This window comes from Hoplias malabaricus, chromosome X1 (assembly GCF_029633855.1).
Source record: "Hoplias malabaricus isolate fHopMal1 chromosome X1, fHopMal1.hap1, whole genome shotgun sequence".
Lineage (NCBI taxonomy): Eukaryota > Metazoa > Chordata > Actinopteri > Characiformes > Erythrinidae > Hoplias > Hoplias malabaricus.
In genome coordinates this window covers 151,459-171,645 of record NC_089818.1, presented here as the reverse complement: position 1 = coordinate 171,645, position 20,187 = coordinate 151,459, and the positions used below count along the sequence as shown (strand labels likewise).

General features: G+C 41.1%; 2 protein-coding genes across 2 annotated transcripts in view; one reads left to right on the top strand and one right to left on the bottom strand.

The window, feature by feature from the left end:
- The first annotated feature begins 6,538 nt into the window (after positions 1-6,538).
- Positions 6,539-14,246, top strand: LOC136675802 (inactive serine protease 35-like). Its single transcript, XM_066652560.1, has 3 exons — positions 6,539-6,663; positions 9,815-10,610; positions 11,359-14,246. Exons 2-3 carry the CDS (start codon positions 9,834-9,836, stop codon positions 11,827-11,829), a joined length of 1,248 nt encoding a protein of 415 aa, XP_066508657.1. The 5' UTR covers positions 6,539-6,663; positions 9,815-9,833; the 3' UTR covers positions 11,830-14,246.
- Positions 14,247-16,235: 1,989 nt separating this feature from the next.
- The window catches only part of snap91a (synaptosome associated protein 91a), a 48,103-nt gene continuing 44,151 nt past the window's right edge, over positions 16,236-20,187 (bottom strand). Inside the window, exons 23-29 of the mRNA XM_066652289.1 lie at positions 18,758-18,979; positions 18,375-18,399; positions 17,696-17,777; positions 17,196-17,270; positions 17,008-17,112; positions 16,727-16,821; positions 16,236-16,603 (exon numbers count right to left, since the gene is read on the bottom strand). Coding sequence (XP_066508386.1) covers positions 16,735-16,821; positions 17,008-17,112; positions 17,196-17,270; positions 17,696-17,777; positions 18,375-18,399; positions 18,758-18,979 — 596 coding nt within the window. The 3' untranslated portion in view covers positions 16,236-16,603; positions 16,727-16,734. The remainder of the gene's footprint in view (positions 16,604-16,726; positions 16,822-17,007; positions 17,113-17,195; positions 17,271-17,695; positions 17,778-18,374; positions 18,400-18,757; positions 18,980-20,187) is intronic.

The window sequence follows — 20,187 nt, the reverse complement described above, 5'->3', positions numbered from 1 at the left end:
TTGATGGCATTCAGCCCTATAAGCTTTAGTGAGGCTGGGTACTGATGGTGGATGAGTAGTTCTGGGTTCTAAACCTCACTTCCACTCATTTCATCTCGTTTAATCTCAAACATCTCATGTAATTTCTCTAAAGACCAGTGCTGGGGGCTCATTGGGCATTGGGACCTCAGGGTCATGTTTAGGTAATCCACAATGGCCCATTTCATTTCATCGTTCAACAGAGATGATACAAGCCCATGTCCACAATGGATAAACCTTAAATTCGCAGAATTCACTACAATTAGAGGCGTCTACATGCTTGTATTTTGTTGTTGTTTTGTCTTTTACTATTTAGCAAATATGATTTCTTTTGCAAATTGACTATTTCTGCATTAACCTTCCTCTTGTGTTAGGGTCTTCACCGACCCATTGTTAGGTTTTAAATTTATACAAGTGCTCCATAAACGTTTTTATTGCATCATGACTTTATGACTTTGTCAGGAACTTCTATTTAAACAAAATAATAAAAAAACTTTACTAAATTATAAAATGCTCTTGTTAAAATGGTGTCTTTTCTGTTGTTCTGTTGTCAATTTCAAACCAGGTATAATTTTAAATCAGAAAACAATAACAAGTGCCAAATCTGGACCTATAAACACACTGTAAACCAAAGGGGTCAAAACCGACCATTAACATAAGAGATGGTAACAGAAAGCTAACACAGGAGGAAGGTTAAATAAAGGATGAAAAGCCAAACCTAGAGATGTGATGATAACAACACACAGGTGGCACGGTGGTGCAGCAGGTTAGTGTCGCAGTCACACAGCTCCAGAGAACTGGAGGTTGTGGGTTCGATTCCTGCTCCGGGTGACTGTCTGTGAGGAGTGTGGTGTGTTCTCTCTGTGTTTGTGTAGGTTTCCTCCGGGTGACTGTCTGTGGGGAGTGTGGTGTGTTCTCTCTGTGTCTGCGTGGGTTTCCTCCGGGTGACTGTCTGTGTGGTGTGTTCTCCCTGTGTTTGTGTGGGTTTCCTCCGGGTGACTGTCTGTGGGGAGTGTGGTGTGTTCTCCCTGTGTCTGTGTGGGTTTACTCCGGGTGACTGTCTGTGAGAAGTGTGGTATGTTCTCCCTGTGTCTGTGTGGGTTTCCTCCGGGTGACTGTCTGTGAGGAGTGTGGTGTGTTCTCCCTGTGTCTGTGTGGGTTTACTCCGGGTGACTGTCTGTGAGGAGTGTGGTGTGTTCTCCCTGTGTCCGTGTGGGTTTCCTCCAGGTGACTGTCTGTGAGGAGTGTGGTGTGTTCTCCCTGTGTCTGCGTGGGTTTACTCCGGGTGACTGTCTGTGAGGAGTGTGGTGTGTTCTCCCTGTGTCTGTGTGGGTTTCCTCTGGGTGACTGTGTGTGAGGAGTGTGGTGTGTTCTCCCTGTGTGGGTTTACTCCGGGTGACTGTCTGTGAGGAGTGTGGTGTGTTCTCCCTGTGTCTGCGTGGGTTTCCTCCAGGTGACTGTCTGTGAGGAGTGTGGTATGTTCTCCCTGTGTCCGTGTGGGTTTCCTCCAGGTGACTGTCTGTGAGGAGTGTGGTATGTTCTCCCTGTGTCCGTGTGGGTTTCCTCCAGGTGACTGTCTGTGAGGAGTGTGGTGTGTTCTCTCTGTGTCTGTGTGGGTTTCCTCCGGGTGACTGTCTGTGAGGAGTGTGGTATGTTCTCCCTGTGTCCGTGTGGGTTTCCTCCAGGTGCTCCAGTTTCCTCCCAAGCTCCAAAAACACACGTTGTAGGTGGATTGACGACTCAAAAAAAGTGTCAGTAGGTGTAAGTACGTGAGTGATTGTGTGAGTGCGTGTGTTGCCCTGCACCCACTGTGACCCTGAATTGGATAAGCGCTTACAGATAATGGATGGAAAAACACATACATTACATACCTTCTCGTGGACCCAAACTTTGGATTGCTACTCTTTATGGTAGTTCCGTTGTTCATGTTTTTTTGGATGCATTCGTTTACCTCCGAGTCTAAGAATCACAGGCACATTCTGACCTTTCAGAGATGTTTTTTTTTGTTTGTTTGTTTCTGTGATGCCCTGACATGTGGAATGGAAAACATCTAAAGACTCAGAAGCTGAAGGAGCTGAGGGGGAAAGTAAATAAGTGTTTATTGATTTAATGTAAATCGACAAGCTTCAGGCTTTTATTGTAGATGTCTGGCGCGGGAGGATTTATGGAGGGATTGATTATACAGCTGTCTTAAAAATGATACGCTCTCTGAATATAAAAAGCTGAAGGAATGTATACTTTTGGACTTCTCAGCCTCAGCAGGAGAAAGGAACAGTTCCATGGGTTAAACCAATCAAACACTCGCCTCGAAACATCTCACAGAGACTTGTTTATGTTCTTTGACAGCTTGTGGCCTACTGCTATAAATATAGACAAAAGTGTTGCACACATCCCCTTAAAATAAAGACCCTTAAAGAGGCCATGTGAGATCTGGAAGCGAGGGGTGGGGTAGGTTAAATGTTGACCATATGCTCTTCATACTTTGTTAGCCCATTTCACCCTGCTCTTCAATGATCAGGAAACCTACATGACCAGCATAGAGCAGGTATTATTTGGGTGTAGACTCACTATCAGCACTGCAGTGGAACAGATGTGGTGGTGCTGAGAGGTACAGACACAGCAGTACCCCTCAGTCCCACTGCTGGACTAGTAGAATAGTCCACCAACCAAAAATATCCAGCCAATAGCATACTGCCCCTTCTGTACTGTGTGTGGGGTGTGTGTGTAAAGCCTTCAGATCCTCAGATTTTCCTGAGCACTCAGAAGGTGATGTCTCTGTATATATTTTAAAGGTAAGATGTGCGTCTCACACTTACAGCAGCACAAAACCCCTGCTGGACAGCTTTGATCAAAACACTTCATTTTACTGCTTCCTCCATAAAGACGTGAACACACACAAACCCGTGTGGAAAAAATCCGAATCAGACACATGTTTGTGGACTTGTTTAATACTGGCGAGAGCTTGTTTCTGTTCGAAAAGCCTTCTCACACTCTTCTATTCACAGTGGGGTGTGTGTTGTTTGATGTATCCTTCTTTGTGTAACACACACTCCTTGGCCTCATTAATGGAAATCCCAGTCCTCTGCTGATGTGCAATTTGTCTCATACACAAAGGACTCGAGACCCACAAGCAAGCTATTGCCTTTGCAAAGAGACTTGACAAAATATATTAAGAAGAAAAAAACATTTTTTAACTCAGTGATTGCCAAACTATCTGCAGAGCCCCAGTTTTAAATGAGAAGCATCTCTGAGGGAGATAAATTTTGAAAATAAATCAATTAACTATTCCTCTGACCGGTCTGCATTTACTTTCTGTTTCCTGTGAAGGAAACCTGCAGAAATGTGTTGTCACCTGCCTTGTGTGAGCTACGAGCAGGAAGCAAAACATAATAATAAAAACATGGAGTGGTCAGGGGACCCTACGGATTTAATTAAGGCCAAACAAGTGGAAACTTACAAAAGAGAAAAAGCTTGGGAGAATTCCCAATGAATCTCTCTCTCTCCTGCTCTCCTTCCTGCCTCTCTCTTTTTCTCTGCTTCTCTCTCTCTCTCTCTCTCTCGTGTGTGTGTGTATGTCAGTGTGTGTGTGTGTGTGTGTGTGTGTGTGTGTGTTTGTGAGTTGGTGTATGGTTTGTGTGTGAAATAATGATGATGTGATGGTGTAAAGTGGACCCCAGTGTTGGGTCATTAGAGCCAGTTCAGGTTGTTCCAGGCCAAGTCCAAAATAATCAAGTTTCCCTCCCTCGGCTTTAACTACAGCGTCTTCTGACTTCATCCAAATGAAGAACAGAGTGGAAATGCAGACGTGGGCAAATCTTTGGGTGTGTTTCTTTGGTTCCAGTCTGTGGAATTCTGCAAATAAATAGTTGCTGGAATTTATCCTTTCACACACCCCACCTCATACAACAGTGTGGAATCACTATGGTGTTCGTATTATTGGGAGCTATTGTAATAGTAGTGTTTTTTAAGCCAATGCCACTAAACCAACCAATTAAACTAAGGTCTAAATAAATCGGCAAAAATCTATGGATATAAACACAAATTAAAATAAGATAAGAAATAATAATAAGTGGGTGACACTGTGACATGGTGTCTGCGCGGGTTGACTGTCTGTGAGGAGTGTGGTGTGTTCTCTCTGTGTCTGTGTGGGTTTCCTCCGGGTGACTGTCTGTGAGGAGTGTGGTGTGTTCTCTCTGTGTCTGCGTGGGTTTCCTCCGGGTGACTGTCTGTGAGGAGTGTGGTGTGTTCTCTCTGTGTCTGCGTGGGTTTCCTCCGGGTGACTGTCTGTGAGGAGTGTGGTGTGTTCTCCCTGTGTCTGCGTGGGTTTCCTCCGGGTGCTCCGGTTTGCTCCCATGCTCCAAAAACACTCGTTGGTAGGTGGATTGGCGACTCAAAAGTGTCCGTAGGTGTGAGTGAATGTGTGAGTGTGAGTTGCCCTGCAAAGGACTGGCGCCTCCTTCAGGGTGTGTCCCTACATTGCACCCACAGTGACCCAACGCGACCTTGAACTGGATAATCGCTTACAGACAATGAACAAATGAAATATTTTGTCCTGGAAATAATGTGTAAACACTTTACAAGTGTTTACTTGCAGTTTCCATACTTACTTTCATTTATTTAATTAATATTTATATTAATTAATATTAATATTTTTCAGACGTTTCAACAAAGATCCAGAGTTGGAAGGTTTTTTATGATATTATTCTAAATAAATCTATTTTAAAAAAATAAGTAAGGTATACAATCACAGTCCAAGAAAACTGTTCTTTTCTTCATTCATTCATCATTCAGCTTCACCTTCATTCAGCTTCAACCTGATCAGGTTAGCAGTGGGTCGGGGCTATCACAGATCACAGTGTGTCACACACTCGCACAGTCTCTCACACCCTCACACTTGTGAGTATTTTGCCCAGCCAAGCCACGGACACTTTTATTTATTTATTTATTTGATTGTGGGAAGCAAACCAAAGCACCCAGAGGAAATCCACACTCACACAGGGCGACACCTACATAAGGTGTTTATGACAACTGACATAAACCTACATTAACATCTTTAAAGGCTTATTAGCCACTCTCAGCCTAGACAGTGTTTTGAAAAGTGACACCATTTGGAATAAGTTGTTACAGATGTTTATGTAGGTTAATGTCACTGGTCATGAGAGGCATATTAAGGTGTTATATGGCCTTGTGAATGATGACCCGCCAAAAATTGCAGCCTATATATAACTACAACATAGTAATATGTTGTGTGTGTTGATTGTAAAGCGTCCTTTGGTGCCTAGAAAGGCGCTCTATATATGTAAGCATAAATTAAAAAAGTAAATAAACTATATGATGTGTTGGCAAAGCTGCTCTCCTATGATTTAAAACCCTTTTGGAGCAGGAAGTCCAGACTTTTGAAATCCAGTCCCAATGGGTGGAGGACAGCTGTGGTCAGAAGTCCTACAAATCAGCTCCGACATCACACAGGTACTTCACATCACTAGAACAGGGGTATTTTTGTGCCAAGCCAAAACCCCTGCCCACTCTCACAACCCCCAACATGAAGGGACGGTTTCCTTTAAGGCTGCCCCCCTACACAAAGACGCCTCTATACGCCAGAGTTCCCCAAACCATAAAACACAAATATCTCACACTGCCGGCCCATTCAGAGCCACTCAGGTCTAGCCCACGCTACATGAACCTCAACCTCGTCACTCAAAGGTTAGAACACATGGAACCTTCCCCTTCCTCAGTTCTTTCATTCACATTCGCGGTTCTCAGATATGTTTTTACGTCTAGTCTAAAGGTTTCTCGGAAAAGGAGAAGCAAAACCTGCAGCCGATGGGGGACAACACACGATTAATACGTTTTATTTCCAAAGACATGTTTCATGGAGAGTGCGAGTGGGGTCATGAATTGCATGGAAGTAGTGAGAATTTCTAATAAAATGTCCAGGTGCCCAGGAAGTGTAGTTTTATCAATAAAATATAGACCTCAAGGTTTTAAAGGCTCACGTTGCAATGAAGAAAGATAAAAAAATCATCAAAAACACAGAAGTCTTTTGAAGGCTTTGATGTGCATCAGTGATAAACGCTGAAAGTCTGATTAATGAGGGATGAGTCACTCCAATGATGTAAAGGTGGGACTCTGCATTTATGAAAACAGAATAAAGCTGTTGGCAAATTTTATATATTTTGCACTCCATTTGTCCAAACTTTCATCACTTTAATAAGTTGGAGTTATCTGGGATTTTCAGCAGGTGACCTCATATAAAGAAGAATGAAAGAGTGCATCCATCTTTATCTGCTAGGTCTGTGTTCTCTATCTGCTAAATCTGGCTAAATCTCAGGCTTGTCTGCGTGTGACTGTGTGATGGTCAATGGTTTCTCTCTCTCTCTCTCTCTCTCTCTCTCTCTCTCTCTCTCTCTCTCTCTCTCTCGCACCCTCTGGTCCCTCCCCTACAGCTCAGTCTTTGTTGGAAGAGAAAACCCTGCTGTTTTTTTTTTCTTCTCCTCCTTTCTGCGGTGTGTGTGTGTGTGTGGAGTTTGTGTGTGAAGTGTGTGTGTGTGGCATGTGTTAGAATGGGGAATGAGGATCAGCGCTGTGTTTCAGACTGAGCTGAGGATTCACACAGACGCAGCACAGGGGCCTTACAGCCTGCAGGTACAGTGGAGGACTAAAGGAATGAGTGAAGGAGTGGGTGAATGAAAGGTTAAACAGATTAATGCACGAATGGATGAATGATTGTTTTATTAAGGGTATGAATGAAGGAGTAAATGAAGGAAAGAAAGCCTTTATCATTTGGGTAGCAGCTCCTTGAACTGATGCTATGACACAAGTGTCATTTTATATCAAACTGCCTTATCACTAGCAAACTTTTTTTACATTAAACATAATCAAAGAAATATTCTCTTTGATACTGAATACTTCTTTGGTCATTTGCTGGAGTGGAGAGAAGACAGGGATATTGATTTTTTTTTTGAACTGTTAACTTTAACTGCATTTAAAATGTATTTTAAAATTGTGATTTTAAGCTTTGAGACATTTAATGGAAGCAAACCATTTACACTGCACACTGACTGATTGGAGAATATAAGTATGGATTGTTTTGAGAGCATTGATTGGTAATGTATCAATGATCACTGTTATGTAAAATATTCTAATGAGGTTTTCTAGCTGCTTAAAGTCCACTTTTCAAGAAGAGCTTTGTCTGAGATTGGGAGCAGTGCTGCTTCAAGTGGGTCATTGACTCACAGTGCAGGAGAAACCTTAGGAAGCTGCAGGTTCTTCTGCTATAAGCCCTTCAGCTTCACAGAGTAGAGGACTAAGAAAGCTCTTCTACAGATGTCAAAGAGGGTACATAGGGAAGGTGCAACGTTGGGCAACATTAAAAAAATCATTTGGATAGAATATCAAAGAAGTACCACTTTAAATTCAAATGTAAATTCGGAGTCTTCACCTACAGGGCAATACCTAGAAGCTAAAATCGATTTAGGACTTTTATTTTGACGAGTATGAATAGACTGTTCTGTTAATCCTTTGGGTCTTGATGCCAGTCAGTGTGTTTTTTTTTTTTTTTTCTTTTTTTTTCTCATGACTTTAGGCAGTTTCTTGTTTGGTCACAGATTTACTTCTTAATACTTTTATTTTGTTCTTCTCAGTGTGTTTTTAGACTTTTATTTTTATATTTATTTATTTACTTCTTGCTCTCATTATATTATCACTTCGAGTCCCTCCTTTTGGTTCCTCTCATGGTTTCTTCATTATATTCTTAGGAATATTTTCCTTTTGGATATTGGTCTTTCTGATGCTCCTTGAGAGTGTCTACTTTTAAGTCTCCTGATACTTTTTTTAGAGTCATGCTTCTGAGATTCCTCTGTATTTTTCCTCAGACTCTTAAGAGGATTTTCCAGATTCAGTGGTCTACAGTTTTTCTGCTGCTCTGGGAAGATGTCTACTGTAGAAAGTGCTGTTAACATTAAAATTAAAGTGAGCTGGATTGATCTGGAGGTTTGGTGGTGACAGATGTGTGGGTTTGTGATGTTACACTAATGGAAAAGTGCTGTCACACTGCAGTGGAAATTCCTGCTGAACCCAGATCCCTCTATCCTTCTGGTTTTGGTAAAAAAAAAATGTTGGGTTTCTATTTGTATTAGGGTTTCTGCTTGGTCATTTGGGATGATATTTTGAAACTGACCTCAAGCTGATTGAAGAGTAAGGTCTGACCAAAATATGAAACTTTTCTCTTTGTTGGTCATGCAATCAGTAAATAGTGATCCTCACCCTTCATTCAGGTATATGTTAGCTGATATAACAGCATTGTGTTGTCCTACAAGAATACAGAGATTCAGTTTTATGGGTAGAGCATGATTTGCGGAATTAACTGAACTGCTGAATAACTCATTGACCACTTAAGTACTCACAAGTACTGTCATACTTACCAACCCTTACAAATTTGCATAGAGGTCTTCTGTATTAAAGCATGCAGAATGATTCTGAAGATATTAAATGTTGTGATCAGAAATGATGACAGCTGCAGTGCTGAGTAAATGTGTGTTTGTGTGTGTGTAATTGTGTCCGTTAAAAGTGCTGTGGCGTTAGAGAAACCAGATACATCTATTACTGACAGCTCCCGGAGTCTAAAGGCCTGTGTCCAAGCCACTAGCTGTGGGACCATACTCCAGCAACTGAGTCACTTTCCTCCTTAAAACTCAGCTACAAGCAGCTTAAAGCAGTCCCCCCTTAACTTACACTTAAGATGGAGCACCATTCACTCTTTTAATGAACGACTTAATAAGAGTCCAAGTTTAACCACAAATTATAAATAATTAAATACATAAATGTCACCTCAGGAACTGAGTGCTGCTTAAATGTATGTGGCATGTCTATGATATTTTCCCTGGTTTAAAATGAAATGATTATTTATAGATCCATTCATTTGTGACACTTTCCCAACCAGCATTTTTTTTTAAATGAGGGATATTAATGAGGTTCTGGTAACATAATACCTCATAGCTTTTAGCTTTAAGACTTGTGATGGAACATTTGATGTTATTCAGCCACGAGAACATTAGTGAACTCAGGTATTGATGTTGGATGGTTAGTTCTGGACTGGGTCACAAACACCATATCAACTCATCCCCAAATGTTAATACGGAGTTCCATTACTGCAGTCTCGATTTGGTATTGAGTGGCCTCTAGTGGCTCCAGTTGGAACTGCACCCATTCTGGCTTTGTACTGCTCGGAGAGGCCTAGTAAAGGGTGATTATTATAAAATGGGCTCAACTTGTTATTAAATGTAAATTTATATAAATTTATTTGTGTGCATATATATATATATACATATTAATTATTAATTAAGTTATTCATTGTCTGTAAGTTCAATTTGCAATTTGTCCAGAGCCTTCCCAGAGTCACTGGGCGCAAGGCGGTATCACACCCTGGAGGGGGCGCTAGTCCTTCTAAATCCTTTGAGTAGGCAATCCACCTTGGACCATGGAAGAAACCCACACAGACACAGGGAGAATACACAACCCCAGCGACATGACCTGCTGTGCCATATATATATATATATATATGTGTGTGTGTGTGTGTGTGTGTGTGTGTTTATTCTATTTCACAACATATTCCGGGCTTATACCCTTCAGGGGCCCTTCAGGCCTGCACTTGGCACTGGGCATGGTGACCTTTGACTCATGTGCAGTTCTCAGATCCTAAAGTAACTGATTTTACTAATCATGTGAGTTGTTCACAAATGTTAGAACATCACCACATCAAACACCTACTTATTGTTTTTTCTGCTCTCTCCGTCAGGTGCAGGAGAGTGTGTGTGATGGCGTCCCTTCCCCTGAGTCTCCTGCTCTTTCTCTCCATCCTGACCTTGCTAACGGCTACAAAACCTGAGGATGAGTACACCTGGCCTCAGAGCAGGCTTCCTCTCCTCCGCTATAAAAGGACCATCCAACTGGACAGCTCCAGCTTCACAGCCAAAAGCCAAGCAGAGCGCCACGGAGTGTGTGGGATCGAGTGCCAGAGGGGTCTTCCACAGCCCAGCCTCCAGGATCTGGAACAGATGCTTTCTTATGAAACCATGTATTCTAATGGCACAAGAACTCTGACCACCATTAGTCTTCAGCTGAACGCTGTGCTAAACAGCTCACCTTCAAACGTTTCGTCCACTTCTCGACGTAAGAGAGAAGTTTACGGACCAGACACGCGCTTCACCATCTCCGACAAGCAGTACTCCCTCAAGTACCCCTTCTCCACCTCTGTTAAAATCTCCACCGGCTGCTCAGGCGTGCTGGTGTCCCCCAAACACGTTCTCACTGCGGCTCACTGCATCCACGACGGGGCCGACTACCTGCAGGGCGCGCAAAAACTCAGCGTGGGAGTTCTCCGCAAGGGCCGCAAGGGCAAAGGTCGCGGCAAAGGGGGAGGGAAGAGGAGACGAGGGAAGGACAAGGTGCAGGAGCAAGAAGACGACGACGGAAAACAAGAGAAGGGAAAGAAAGGAGAAAAGAAAAGCACCAAAGGGAGGAAGAGTCGCAGCAAACGCAGTGTGAAGACTAATGGAACCTCCTTCCGCTGGACACGGGTCAAGCAGACACAGGTGATTCATTATGATTTCTTTAAAATATAATAAAATATAACTCTTAAAGTTATATATCGACTTTTAAATATATTTTTCTTGACAGACTAGAGTGGCTCATCAAACTTCCAAGAAAACATATTGGAACATATGAAACATATGGAAATTGTAATAAATAATATTCATTTCAAACGGGGACAGTAGAAATAAATAAGATAAATCCATCACAGAGAGGTAGACCCAGGAATATGTTGGAGGGATTATATCTCAAAGCTGGTCTGGGAACACCTGGGGACCCTCCAGGAGGAGCACTTGGAAGTGGAAAATAACAGAATTCTCGGTCCTAGCCCCAAGTGGTGGGAAAAACTCCTTTGGAGCATGAGGAAGACACTTGAGAGGAATCTGGTAAACACCAGAGAAAAGAAGCAAACATGGAGTGGTATATAAACTAAGAGCAGTGTATAAAAAAAGTGCAGTAAATAAATAATACAAATACTAATAATAATAATAAATTGAATTTATATAATGTCTTTCAAGTACCAAAGAACAGAGAACAAAAAAGTGCACTGTATAAACAAGGATTAGTGTATAAACAAAGAGCAGTATAAACACAAACAATATTAAATAATCAAAGACTAGCATTTAATGAGAGTGTAATCAATGAAGGGGTTATAATGAGCTTAATGAAGCCATAAACACACTTGTAACATTGATTTAAACGATTTGCACTTCTAGTTTATGTAAATATTTGTTTGTTTGTTTGTAACAGGTTCCTAAGGGCTGGTTTAAAAGCGTGTCTGATAACACTACGGCGGATTTTGACTATGCCATTCTGGAGCTGAAGAGAGCGCAGAAGAGCCGGTACATGGAGCTGGGCATTGTCCCGTCAGTCAGAAAACTGCCTGCCGGACGAGTCCATTTCTCTGGCTTCGATGATGACCGGCCGGGTGACTTGGTGTACCGCTTCTGCTCAGTGTCGGAGGAGTCCAAAGATCTGCTGTACCAGCACTGCGATGCCCAGCCGGGCTCCAGTGGCGCTGGCGTCTATGTGAGGCTCAAGGAACCGGGCCAAACCCGCAGCTGGATACGCAAGGTCATCGGTGTCTTCTCCGGACACCAGTGGGTCAACATCAATGGCCAGCAACAGGATTACAACGTGGCCGTGAGGATCACACCCCTAAAGTTCGCTCAGATCTGTCACTGGGTTTACGGAGACTCTGCCCGCTGCCAGAACGTCTGAGCACAGTCCAAATGACCACAGCTCTGTCCACTCCGACTTTTGCCCCAGTGCTTCCCAACCCTCTTCCTGGAGTAAACTTTGATCAGTCTGGACTGTATTCATTTGCAGGGGTGAAATGGACTAATATTTTTCTCTGACAGGTATGTGTCAGGAGATACAAAGAAAGGTGCTTGAAAGGAAAGTTCTCAGATGTTCTCTAATGAAAGTCCATTATACTCTGATAATGTCGATACCTAACAAGGTGCCAGATAGGGTTCTTTGCAGGGTTCTTATGATTCTTCACAAAAGCAAAAGTACTCCTTCTGTGGCATCACTCAAATAACCCTTTGTGGAACCTTTCCATAAAAAAACAAATCTGATCCTTTCCTACATCCTCTGTCCACCACTTCCTCTAATCAGTCGATTCAGCTTCTATTAGGTTCATGCATTGCTGGCTGAAAAAGCACTGGGCTATAAAATGTAGCAGCTACACCAGCCTAAGGCCACCATGCTCTATACTCAGCATTGGCTAAAAATAAACTCAAAATCTGCACTGTTGGAGCAAAGGGTTTATGTTCTTGGGAGTGATGGAGCTCCATCCAGTATCTCTGGGATGATCTGGGATCCAGAACCTATCATCCATCAACAGTACACTGATGATCTAATGGCTGAGTGCAATCAAATCCTCAGGGCAATGTTCCAAAATCTAATATTATTAGAAGAGTAGAGGCCGTTGCTTCAGGAAAGAGGATCAAAGTCCTGATCAAAACACTTAATAAAGCAAGAAACGTTGGATGAGTTGGCTACAAATCTTTAGACATACTGTGTATTTGGTAAATGGCAAAGGGACTCCAGCAGCAGGGTTGGAAAACACTGTTTTACACTCTCATCACCCTCAGCGGATTTTCTGAAACAGCACACTGATATGGATGGAACTAACCAGCAGAGAGAGTGGAGAAGAGCAACTATCCCAGTTGTTTGTTTTGCTGGGGGTTTTAATATCATCCACAAACATCTTATTGTTCAGAGATGTTTTTTTTTTTGTCACAGTTCTACACTTTGCCTTTTTTTAACAGACTATTTTTGCCTTAATGCTGATAATCGACTTTAATTTATTTAAATTTGAAGCTAAAGCTAGCTATGAAAGGTCTATATGAAGATATTGTCCACGGTTTATTAGATTAGCAAGAGCAGAAATTACAGTCAGGCCTCAGTGATGCCCTGAGAAGGCTTCGGGATGCAGATTTTTATACGTATGCTTCTTTCATCGTAGGCATGTAGTCAGTGCTATTTTATGAATGACCAAGCAGCAGGTTTTAGCTAGATTTGGCTCAATGACCCAGAAAAAAAACATATTTTTCTGACTGGAAAACCCTTGGGTTTATTCTTATGCAGATTTTAATGTTTTTGTATCTGATTTCAGTTTTCATCATTTGCATTTTTAGAAAATGGATTTCTAATGCATTAGTTGGTGTTCTGGGTAAGTTTCAGTCACTGAACAAAACATGCAGGTAAAGATATTGTTGTTAAACTTTTTTTGTGGGCGTCTGACCTTGAGATTTGACCTTGGGTCTAAGTCCAAAGGTTTTCACCCATAAATGCAGGTGCTTATGTTGATATTGGTGCTAATTTAATGTTTATTATTAAACTTCTGAAGATGTGTACGTGTATAAACAGCTGAAACATTAAGAGGACCTTCTTTTTTCTGCACTCAAGTGTCCACTTGATGAGCTCCATTGACCATACAGGTCCACTTTGTTTTTTTCTGCTTCCTCTGCGGTGATGGGGTGCTAACAAAGTTATGCAATAGATGTAGTAAAGTCAGTAATCGCAGAGCTAAATAAATACCCCTATATGAAATGTGGAGCTGATACATTGGACAATGAGTGTAGAAGCAAGGAGGTGGCTTTAATGTTACGGCCGATTGGTTTATTTTAGTAGTGTACTGTAAAACTGTAAGTATTAAATATGATGGTAAACAGACGAATAAGGCAATGTTCTTATGTTAAAAAAAAAACAAACAAAAAACAAAAGACATTTAAAGCAACACTAGGTAAGATTTGTTGTTTTTGCTTTTGGGCTCCTCCTACAGATAAGGAGTGTAATTCATGTTTACAGCACTGTCCTGAAATCAAGGTGGAGTAGGAATGGTTTCCTACCCACCTCAAAAGTTACATAGTGCAATTTCTACAGTGTTGAGCCTTGAGTTGCAACGACAGAGGCTCTATTCTCCCTATTACAGCTCAACGAAACATCACAATGAGTTTGAAGCTGTACATTTAAGGTACAAACACTACATAGTGTTGCTTTAATCGCAAATTATATAGTCTTTAAATATCATCTGAGTATTGTAACTACATGATTGAATACGATTATGTAGGTGGATATTGATTGTAAATCAACAGCTTGTGTAAATTAATACACGTTTTCCAAAACATGTTTAAGATTGTGTTGGTAAGAACCAAATAAATTATAATTCATAAACAAATTTGTGGGAGGGAAGGTGTCTGTTTCAGTAACATTTGAATACATCACTGTAGCTTCCATGTAAAATACAGGCAGCTGCATGTGAGCCATGTGTTGGTCAGAGGGGTATAAAGGCCTTCAGCTTTGGGTTGTGGGTCAGTGGAACTGTGGTCTGTGGAGGGATAATGGGATAGAGAGGTATAAAAGCCTCCCAACTCTGGATCTGTTTCCTTTGGAGTAATAGTAACTTTGGGATGAGTTGGAATGGTGTTTGCGATCCAGAACTAATCATCCAGCATCAGCATCTGACCTTACAAATGCTCTCATGGCTGCCATCAAATGGAGTAAATCTATCACTGCAGAAAATGAGTATGAGCAGGTGTCTATTTAGTGTGTCTCAAAAAAATAAATAAAAATAGGCAGCAAGGCACTTGCTGAATCTTGAGTGTATTTTATTGCATCTCAAAAGGCTTACATGCACCGGGTCTAGGGAGTCATAAATATATGAATAAATAAAATAAATAGATAATTAGATAAATAAATTGATCTGCAAAAATAATAAAAACCCATAAAGAGACAGATTATCTTCCGCCATCATATTTTCTTCAGTAACCAAATGTTTACAGTAGTCAGAACAAGGTGTGTGTGTGTGTGTGTGTGTGTGTGTGTGTGTGAGAGAGTAAAGGAATTGGAACTGACTGCACTGGGTCACAATAACAGGCATGTACACACACACACACACACACACACACATTTTTCACATAACACTGTTTAACAGTGAATTCTTTTTGAAACCGGAAAAACACACAGATCTACTGTCTCAGAACAGATGGGACGAGGCAAAACATAAAAACAAACTGGATCTCAAACTCCTACTGGAGCCAGATTAGTCTATTAATAATTAATTTATTAGTAAAGAGATCTGGGATTTTAATCCAGTTAGAATCTAAAACGAGGACAATGATTATGGCGTGGTTTTAATCCTGTAGACACTTACGACAAGTCAGTCAACAGGATGTAGACAAATTTCAGCACCTCGTCTGGGTAAACTAATCCAGCTCCAGTAGAACTACAGACACCTAAAGGTTAATCTGTGCCTTTCAGCAGCAGATTGACGAAAATAATCAATATTTCAGCGTTACATGGGTTTGTTCTGTGTTCAAAGGGGGACAGGACTTAACATTTTTCTACATTTATACAAAAATAACACTGACCAGCTCACGTTTGGTATTTTAACAGCACGAGACAGTGGGGAGTTTTAGGAATTTAAAATGTAGTTTTGTAAACAACCTGGAAGATGTAAAAAAAAAAAAAAGGTTTGTTCTTTAAACAAAATAGTGGTGAGGTCTTTTAGGATTTAAAGAAATTCCTTTAGAAATTGTCATGCTGCCGAAAAAGAAATGGATTTGAAGGAAATTGGCTATTGGCTTCCATTGTTCATTAGCTCCCCTGTCGTCACCTTCGTGTTTGAGTGAGACAGTTCTTTCATTTTAGGATTTTAGGCTGAAATTTCTTTGTGGAAAACTGCTATCCAAAGGCAGAATGTGGGTGGGAGAAAAGCACAAGTAACCAGCCAAAACAAACAAATACATGTAATCCAGAGGGTGTATATATATATATATATATATATATATATATATATATATATATATATATTGTAATTTTGAATTCCAGATATGATGCTCATTTATACATATACTGTGTATACATATTTCATTATAGTTATATTCAGAAACAAATATGTATAATAACCAACGATGGGAGATGACCACGTCATTATTTAATATTCAGATTCACGTCGATAAGCTCATCCACGGATACAGAGTAGAGCAAGATTTTCCATTTTTTCCGATATATATACAATCAACCTTCCTCAAAATACACATTACACGCTGCTCCAAGAATGGACTAAAACAGAAAGTATGACCCCTGTGTTAAACAGCTGGAGTTAAACAGAGGATCATCAACATCCATACACACACACACACCCACACACACACAAACAAACATCATTCAGATTCAATGCCAACACTGGAAAAACTCTACATACATACGGAAATGTATTAAATTCTTCTCTCTTTTTTTAGATTTAGGTTTTCTTTCTGCTAAACAAAAAAAAAGATTAGATTACATCAACATAAGCACACCTTCGCTGTCTGTTTTTTTCCTCGTTCTTTTTGTCATTTTTTTCTCTACGTTTCACTTCACAGTTTGTGCTACGACATCACACGGAGCAGGGGAGGGGGGGCCTGGGTGTGTGTGGCTTTAATGAAGGTGTGTAAACTTGTCAGTGGATGCACCACTTTCACTTGAGCCCAGCGGCGACACACTGGATAAAGAGAGAAAAAGAAGAGAGAGGGAGAGATAAAGAGACAGAAAAGGTACCGCATTATAAAGATTTAATAGATAATAAGTTAATTATTCTGTATTATATAAAGGAAGGGAGTGTGACCTGGGAGATCACAAGAAGTCCTTAATGTTGAGGTCTGCCAGAGGGTCTTTAGTGGGGGGCTTCTTAGGACTCTGAGCTGCTGGGCCTGGAGAGAGCTGAATCAAAGACAAAACACCTAAATAGCCCAACAAATCAACAATTATATACAGTACAGCTATCTGTATATATATATAGTACATTATCTGTATATACAGCTAGTGTATATACAGATAAAATACAGAGGCTGAACCAAAATAAAGTATACTAAGTTGTGTGTGTGTGCTTGTGTGTATGATATTTACAGGGGCTCCAGGTGCAGCTGCTCCAGCGAAAGGCGGTCTCATTAATGGCTGACCCATCATCATAGTCTGGGGCATTATGGGAACTCCAGCACCAGCAGCTGGAGGCTAGAGAGAGAGAGAGGGGCAGCTATTTAGAGAAGCACCAAGCAGTGACCCGAGTATTAGAGAGCAGACTGTATTTTCCTCACCATGCTGAATCCTGGCTGTGCTCCAATGGCTCCAGTAGGGGGCGCCACAGAAGAAGCCCCAGGAACAGCACCAGGCTACAAACACATAACAATTAAAGTGAGCTTCTCAAAACACACCTGAATACAAAAGACAGCAGTCTTAAAGGTGCAATCAGTTTTTCTGTCCTTATATATATATATAGCAATATAGCAATTAAAAAAATGATTATGTTTATATATATATACATGAAGAACAAGTTGCAATGTACATCCGGAATGAAACAATGTATGCTCCATAGAGTGGGTCCATAACAAGGGTCAGCCATGTTTAACATAAATTAATTTCAGTACAGGAAGAGAAAAAGATCTGATTGTTCCTCTAAAAAATGTTGTAAACCTCTAACAAAAAAGAATTTAAGGACACGCCCACCCACCCAACTTGGTTAGTATTTAAGCACTGATATTTATCACACAGGATCCAGTCTCGAATGTAAAGTGCAGAATTAAGCTGTGAGTTTTACCATCTGTGATCCAGGTGTTCCCCAGCTGGTGGGAGCAACCTGAGGAGTCCAGTTAGCACCTCCGGTCAGTTTCTTCTCATCCCTTCATCCAAAATAAAAGCAGTCAGTTCAAAGCATAACTTATAAATCATATATACACAGAGCACAAATGCCACCCAGTGCTGCGATTTCCACACCCCGGAGTAAATAGTTTCAATGCTACACAGACCATGTATCTTTACACATTTCTAGCCTAAATGCTAGCATTTTTCTAGCATTTAGGCTCATGTGAAGCTGTTCCAATGTGTCCCATACTATTTAATGTTAGTGTATATAACACATCCACCCACCTGCACCACCACAGATCAATGTTAACCATCCTCATCAATATAACTCAGAATGTCACTAGTGGGAACTCAAGGAAGACAGTAAATGAGCAGGTACTCTAAAATATCTGGACAAGGGATTGATCGGCCATTTTGCTTTAAATGAATCAGTCTAAATGATTCACTCTCAATGATTTAATCAATAAGCTTTCTGGTGAGTCATTCAGTGTTACAGACTGAGAAATGGCAGCTGACATCACATGTAAAGTGGATTATTGACAACCCCAGCACAAGAAGACGAACCACTCCCACACTATCCACCCACACACCCACACACACACACACTCATACGAGTGAGATGGAAGGTGATTTACTTTTTCAGGTTTCCCATCCCCAAATCTGAAAAAAGGAAAAGAAAGAGATCAGTATTGTGTCACACGGGAGGAGTCTGAAGCATGTCCTTATCTAATGAATGTGCCAAAGATGTCTGTTCAGATACCTCAGGACAAAACAAGTGGATTTTGCTGAGCTCATGAAGCACAGGGAAAGCAGAAGTATGCTCCCACTGTTACTGATTCCATTCTCTCTTAAAAGGTGCAACATTCTGGCTTCGTATTCAAAATTGTACTTAAAATTGTAGTTACTTTAAACTTTCAGTCAAAAGTCTTGAAAGTTTTAATGTATTACATTTAAAAGAGCTGACTCTTAAAATATCTTTGGAGCACATAATCAAATCACTATGTAATGCAGGACATACTTCCGACGAGGTTTGCGAGTGATGAATCCAGGTCTCCACTAATGGCTTTGGGTGCAGGGACAGCAGAGGGCAACATTGTGGGCATCATGGTGGGCATCATGCTGGGAGGGGCAGCTGGCATCACTGCTGGAGCTGCTGGAGTTCCAGCTGCAGACATGGGAGTCCCTCCAGTGCTCTGGGGTGTTATGGTGGGCATCAAGAGGTCACCTAATCCACCGAATACTGCAGAAACACATAGAAATGACTCAAGACCTCCTGTTTATTCAAAGGATTACTCAAGACCTCCTGTTAATTCAGTTTTCAGCAGTGGATACTTCATTGAAACTTGGAAAGAATGTAAAAATTAAGGCTGTCACTTCAGACTTAAAGAAGGTGGAGCTTTTCCATTTGCTGCAGCCCTAATGTAACTGGTCAAATATGAAATAAACTACTTAAAACTATCATAATACATATGACAAATCACCCTAACAGACACATTGAAGCCAGAGCATGCACAGGAAATCTAGATCACTGAAAAACAAACACATCACATGCTGTACTTTCTGCATTTGTTTAAGCCAGGGATCTCAAATGTAGGTCCTACATGGGTCCATGAAATTCATTCCGAGCAATTGAGGCAAGGGTGGAAAAGCTTTATAGAACACTGCTTCATCCCAATCAAAGTTACAAGGCTTACTTTAAAGGTGCAATCGGTCATTTTAAACCTAGTACCCTGGATGTATCAGAGATCAGATGCTAAACATATGTGTTCTCTGCTATGTGGTGGTCTTACTGATTGCTCCTTTAAAGTAAGAGTATACGGAGGAGAGTAGCAGCAAGTCAGAATCACATGAACAGGTAGAAAAGCATTAGGTAAAAATACAGGTGCATTCTCAGCATTCCATTCAACCAAAATACCACATAGCTCATGCTGCAAAGCCCTGTGGGGGAAAAAGCTTGAAAAAGGGGAACTCACCAAAGTAAATCAGTGAGTCAGCAGAGAGAGAGAGAGAGAGAGAGAGAGAGAGAGAGAGAGAGAGAGAGAGAGAGAGAGAGACAGAGGAAGCTCAAAGACATACAGGAGCAGATGAGCAATATTCTGACAAAGAAATGGACAGCACAAAAAGACAGAGAGGAAGAAGTGGAGCAACTGAGAAAGAAAAAGACAGAGAGATGGTGAGAGAAACAGAGAGAGAGAAAGTAGTGTATAAAGAGCAACAGCCTGTCAGTATTATGTTAAAAAAGCAGAGGTAGACAGCAGCAGTCATGCAGAAATCAAAAAGCTCAGCATCAGCGCTGCAGCACAGCCAGGCCTTCATTGTCCCTCACTGAAGAACCCAAGTCCCGTTCATATTTTACACAAGGAGTGTGCATGCACAAAATAATCTGATGAATTCAGAGAACAGCTCATCATGTGGTGAAAAATTGCTGCAGTATCCTTTCTAACACAT

Coding starts and splice junctions, on each gene's coding strand:
- LOC136675802 (XM_066652560.1), top strand. CDS start 9,834: ATGGCGTCCCTTCCCCTGAGTCTCCTGCTCTTTCTCTCCATCCTGACC. Junction 10,611..11,358: donor CACGGGTCAAGCAGACACAG/GTGATTCATTAT, acceptor TGTTTGTAACAG/GTTCCTAAGGGCTGGTTTAA.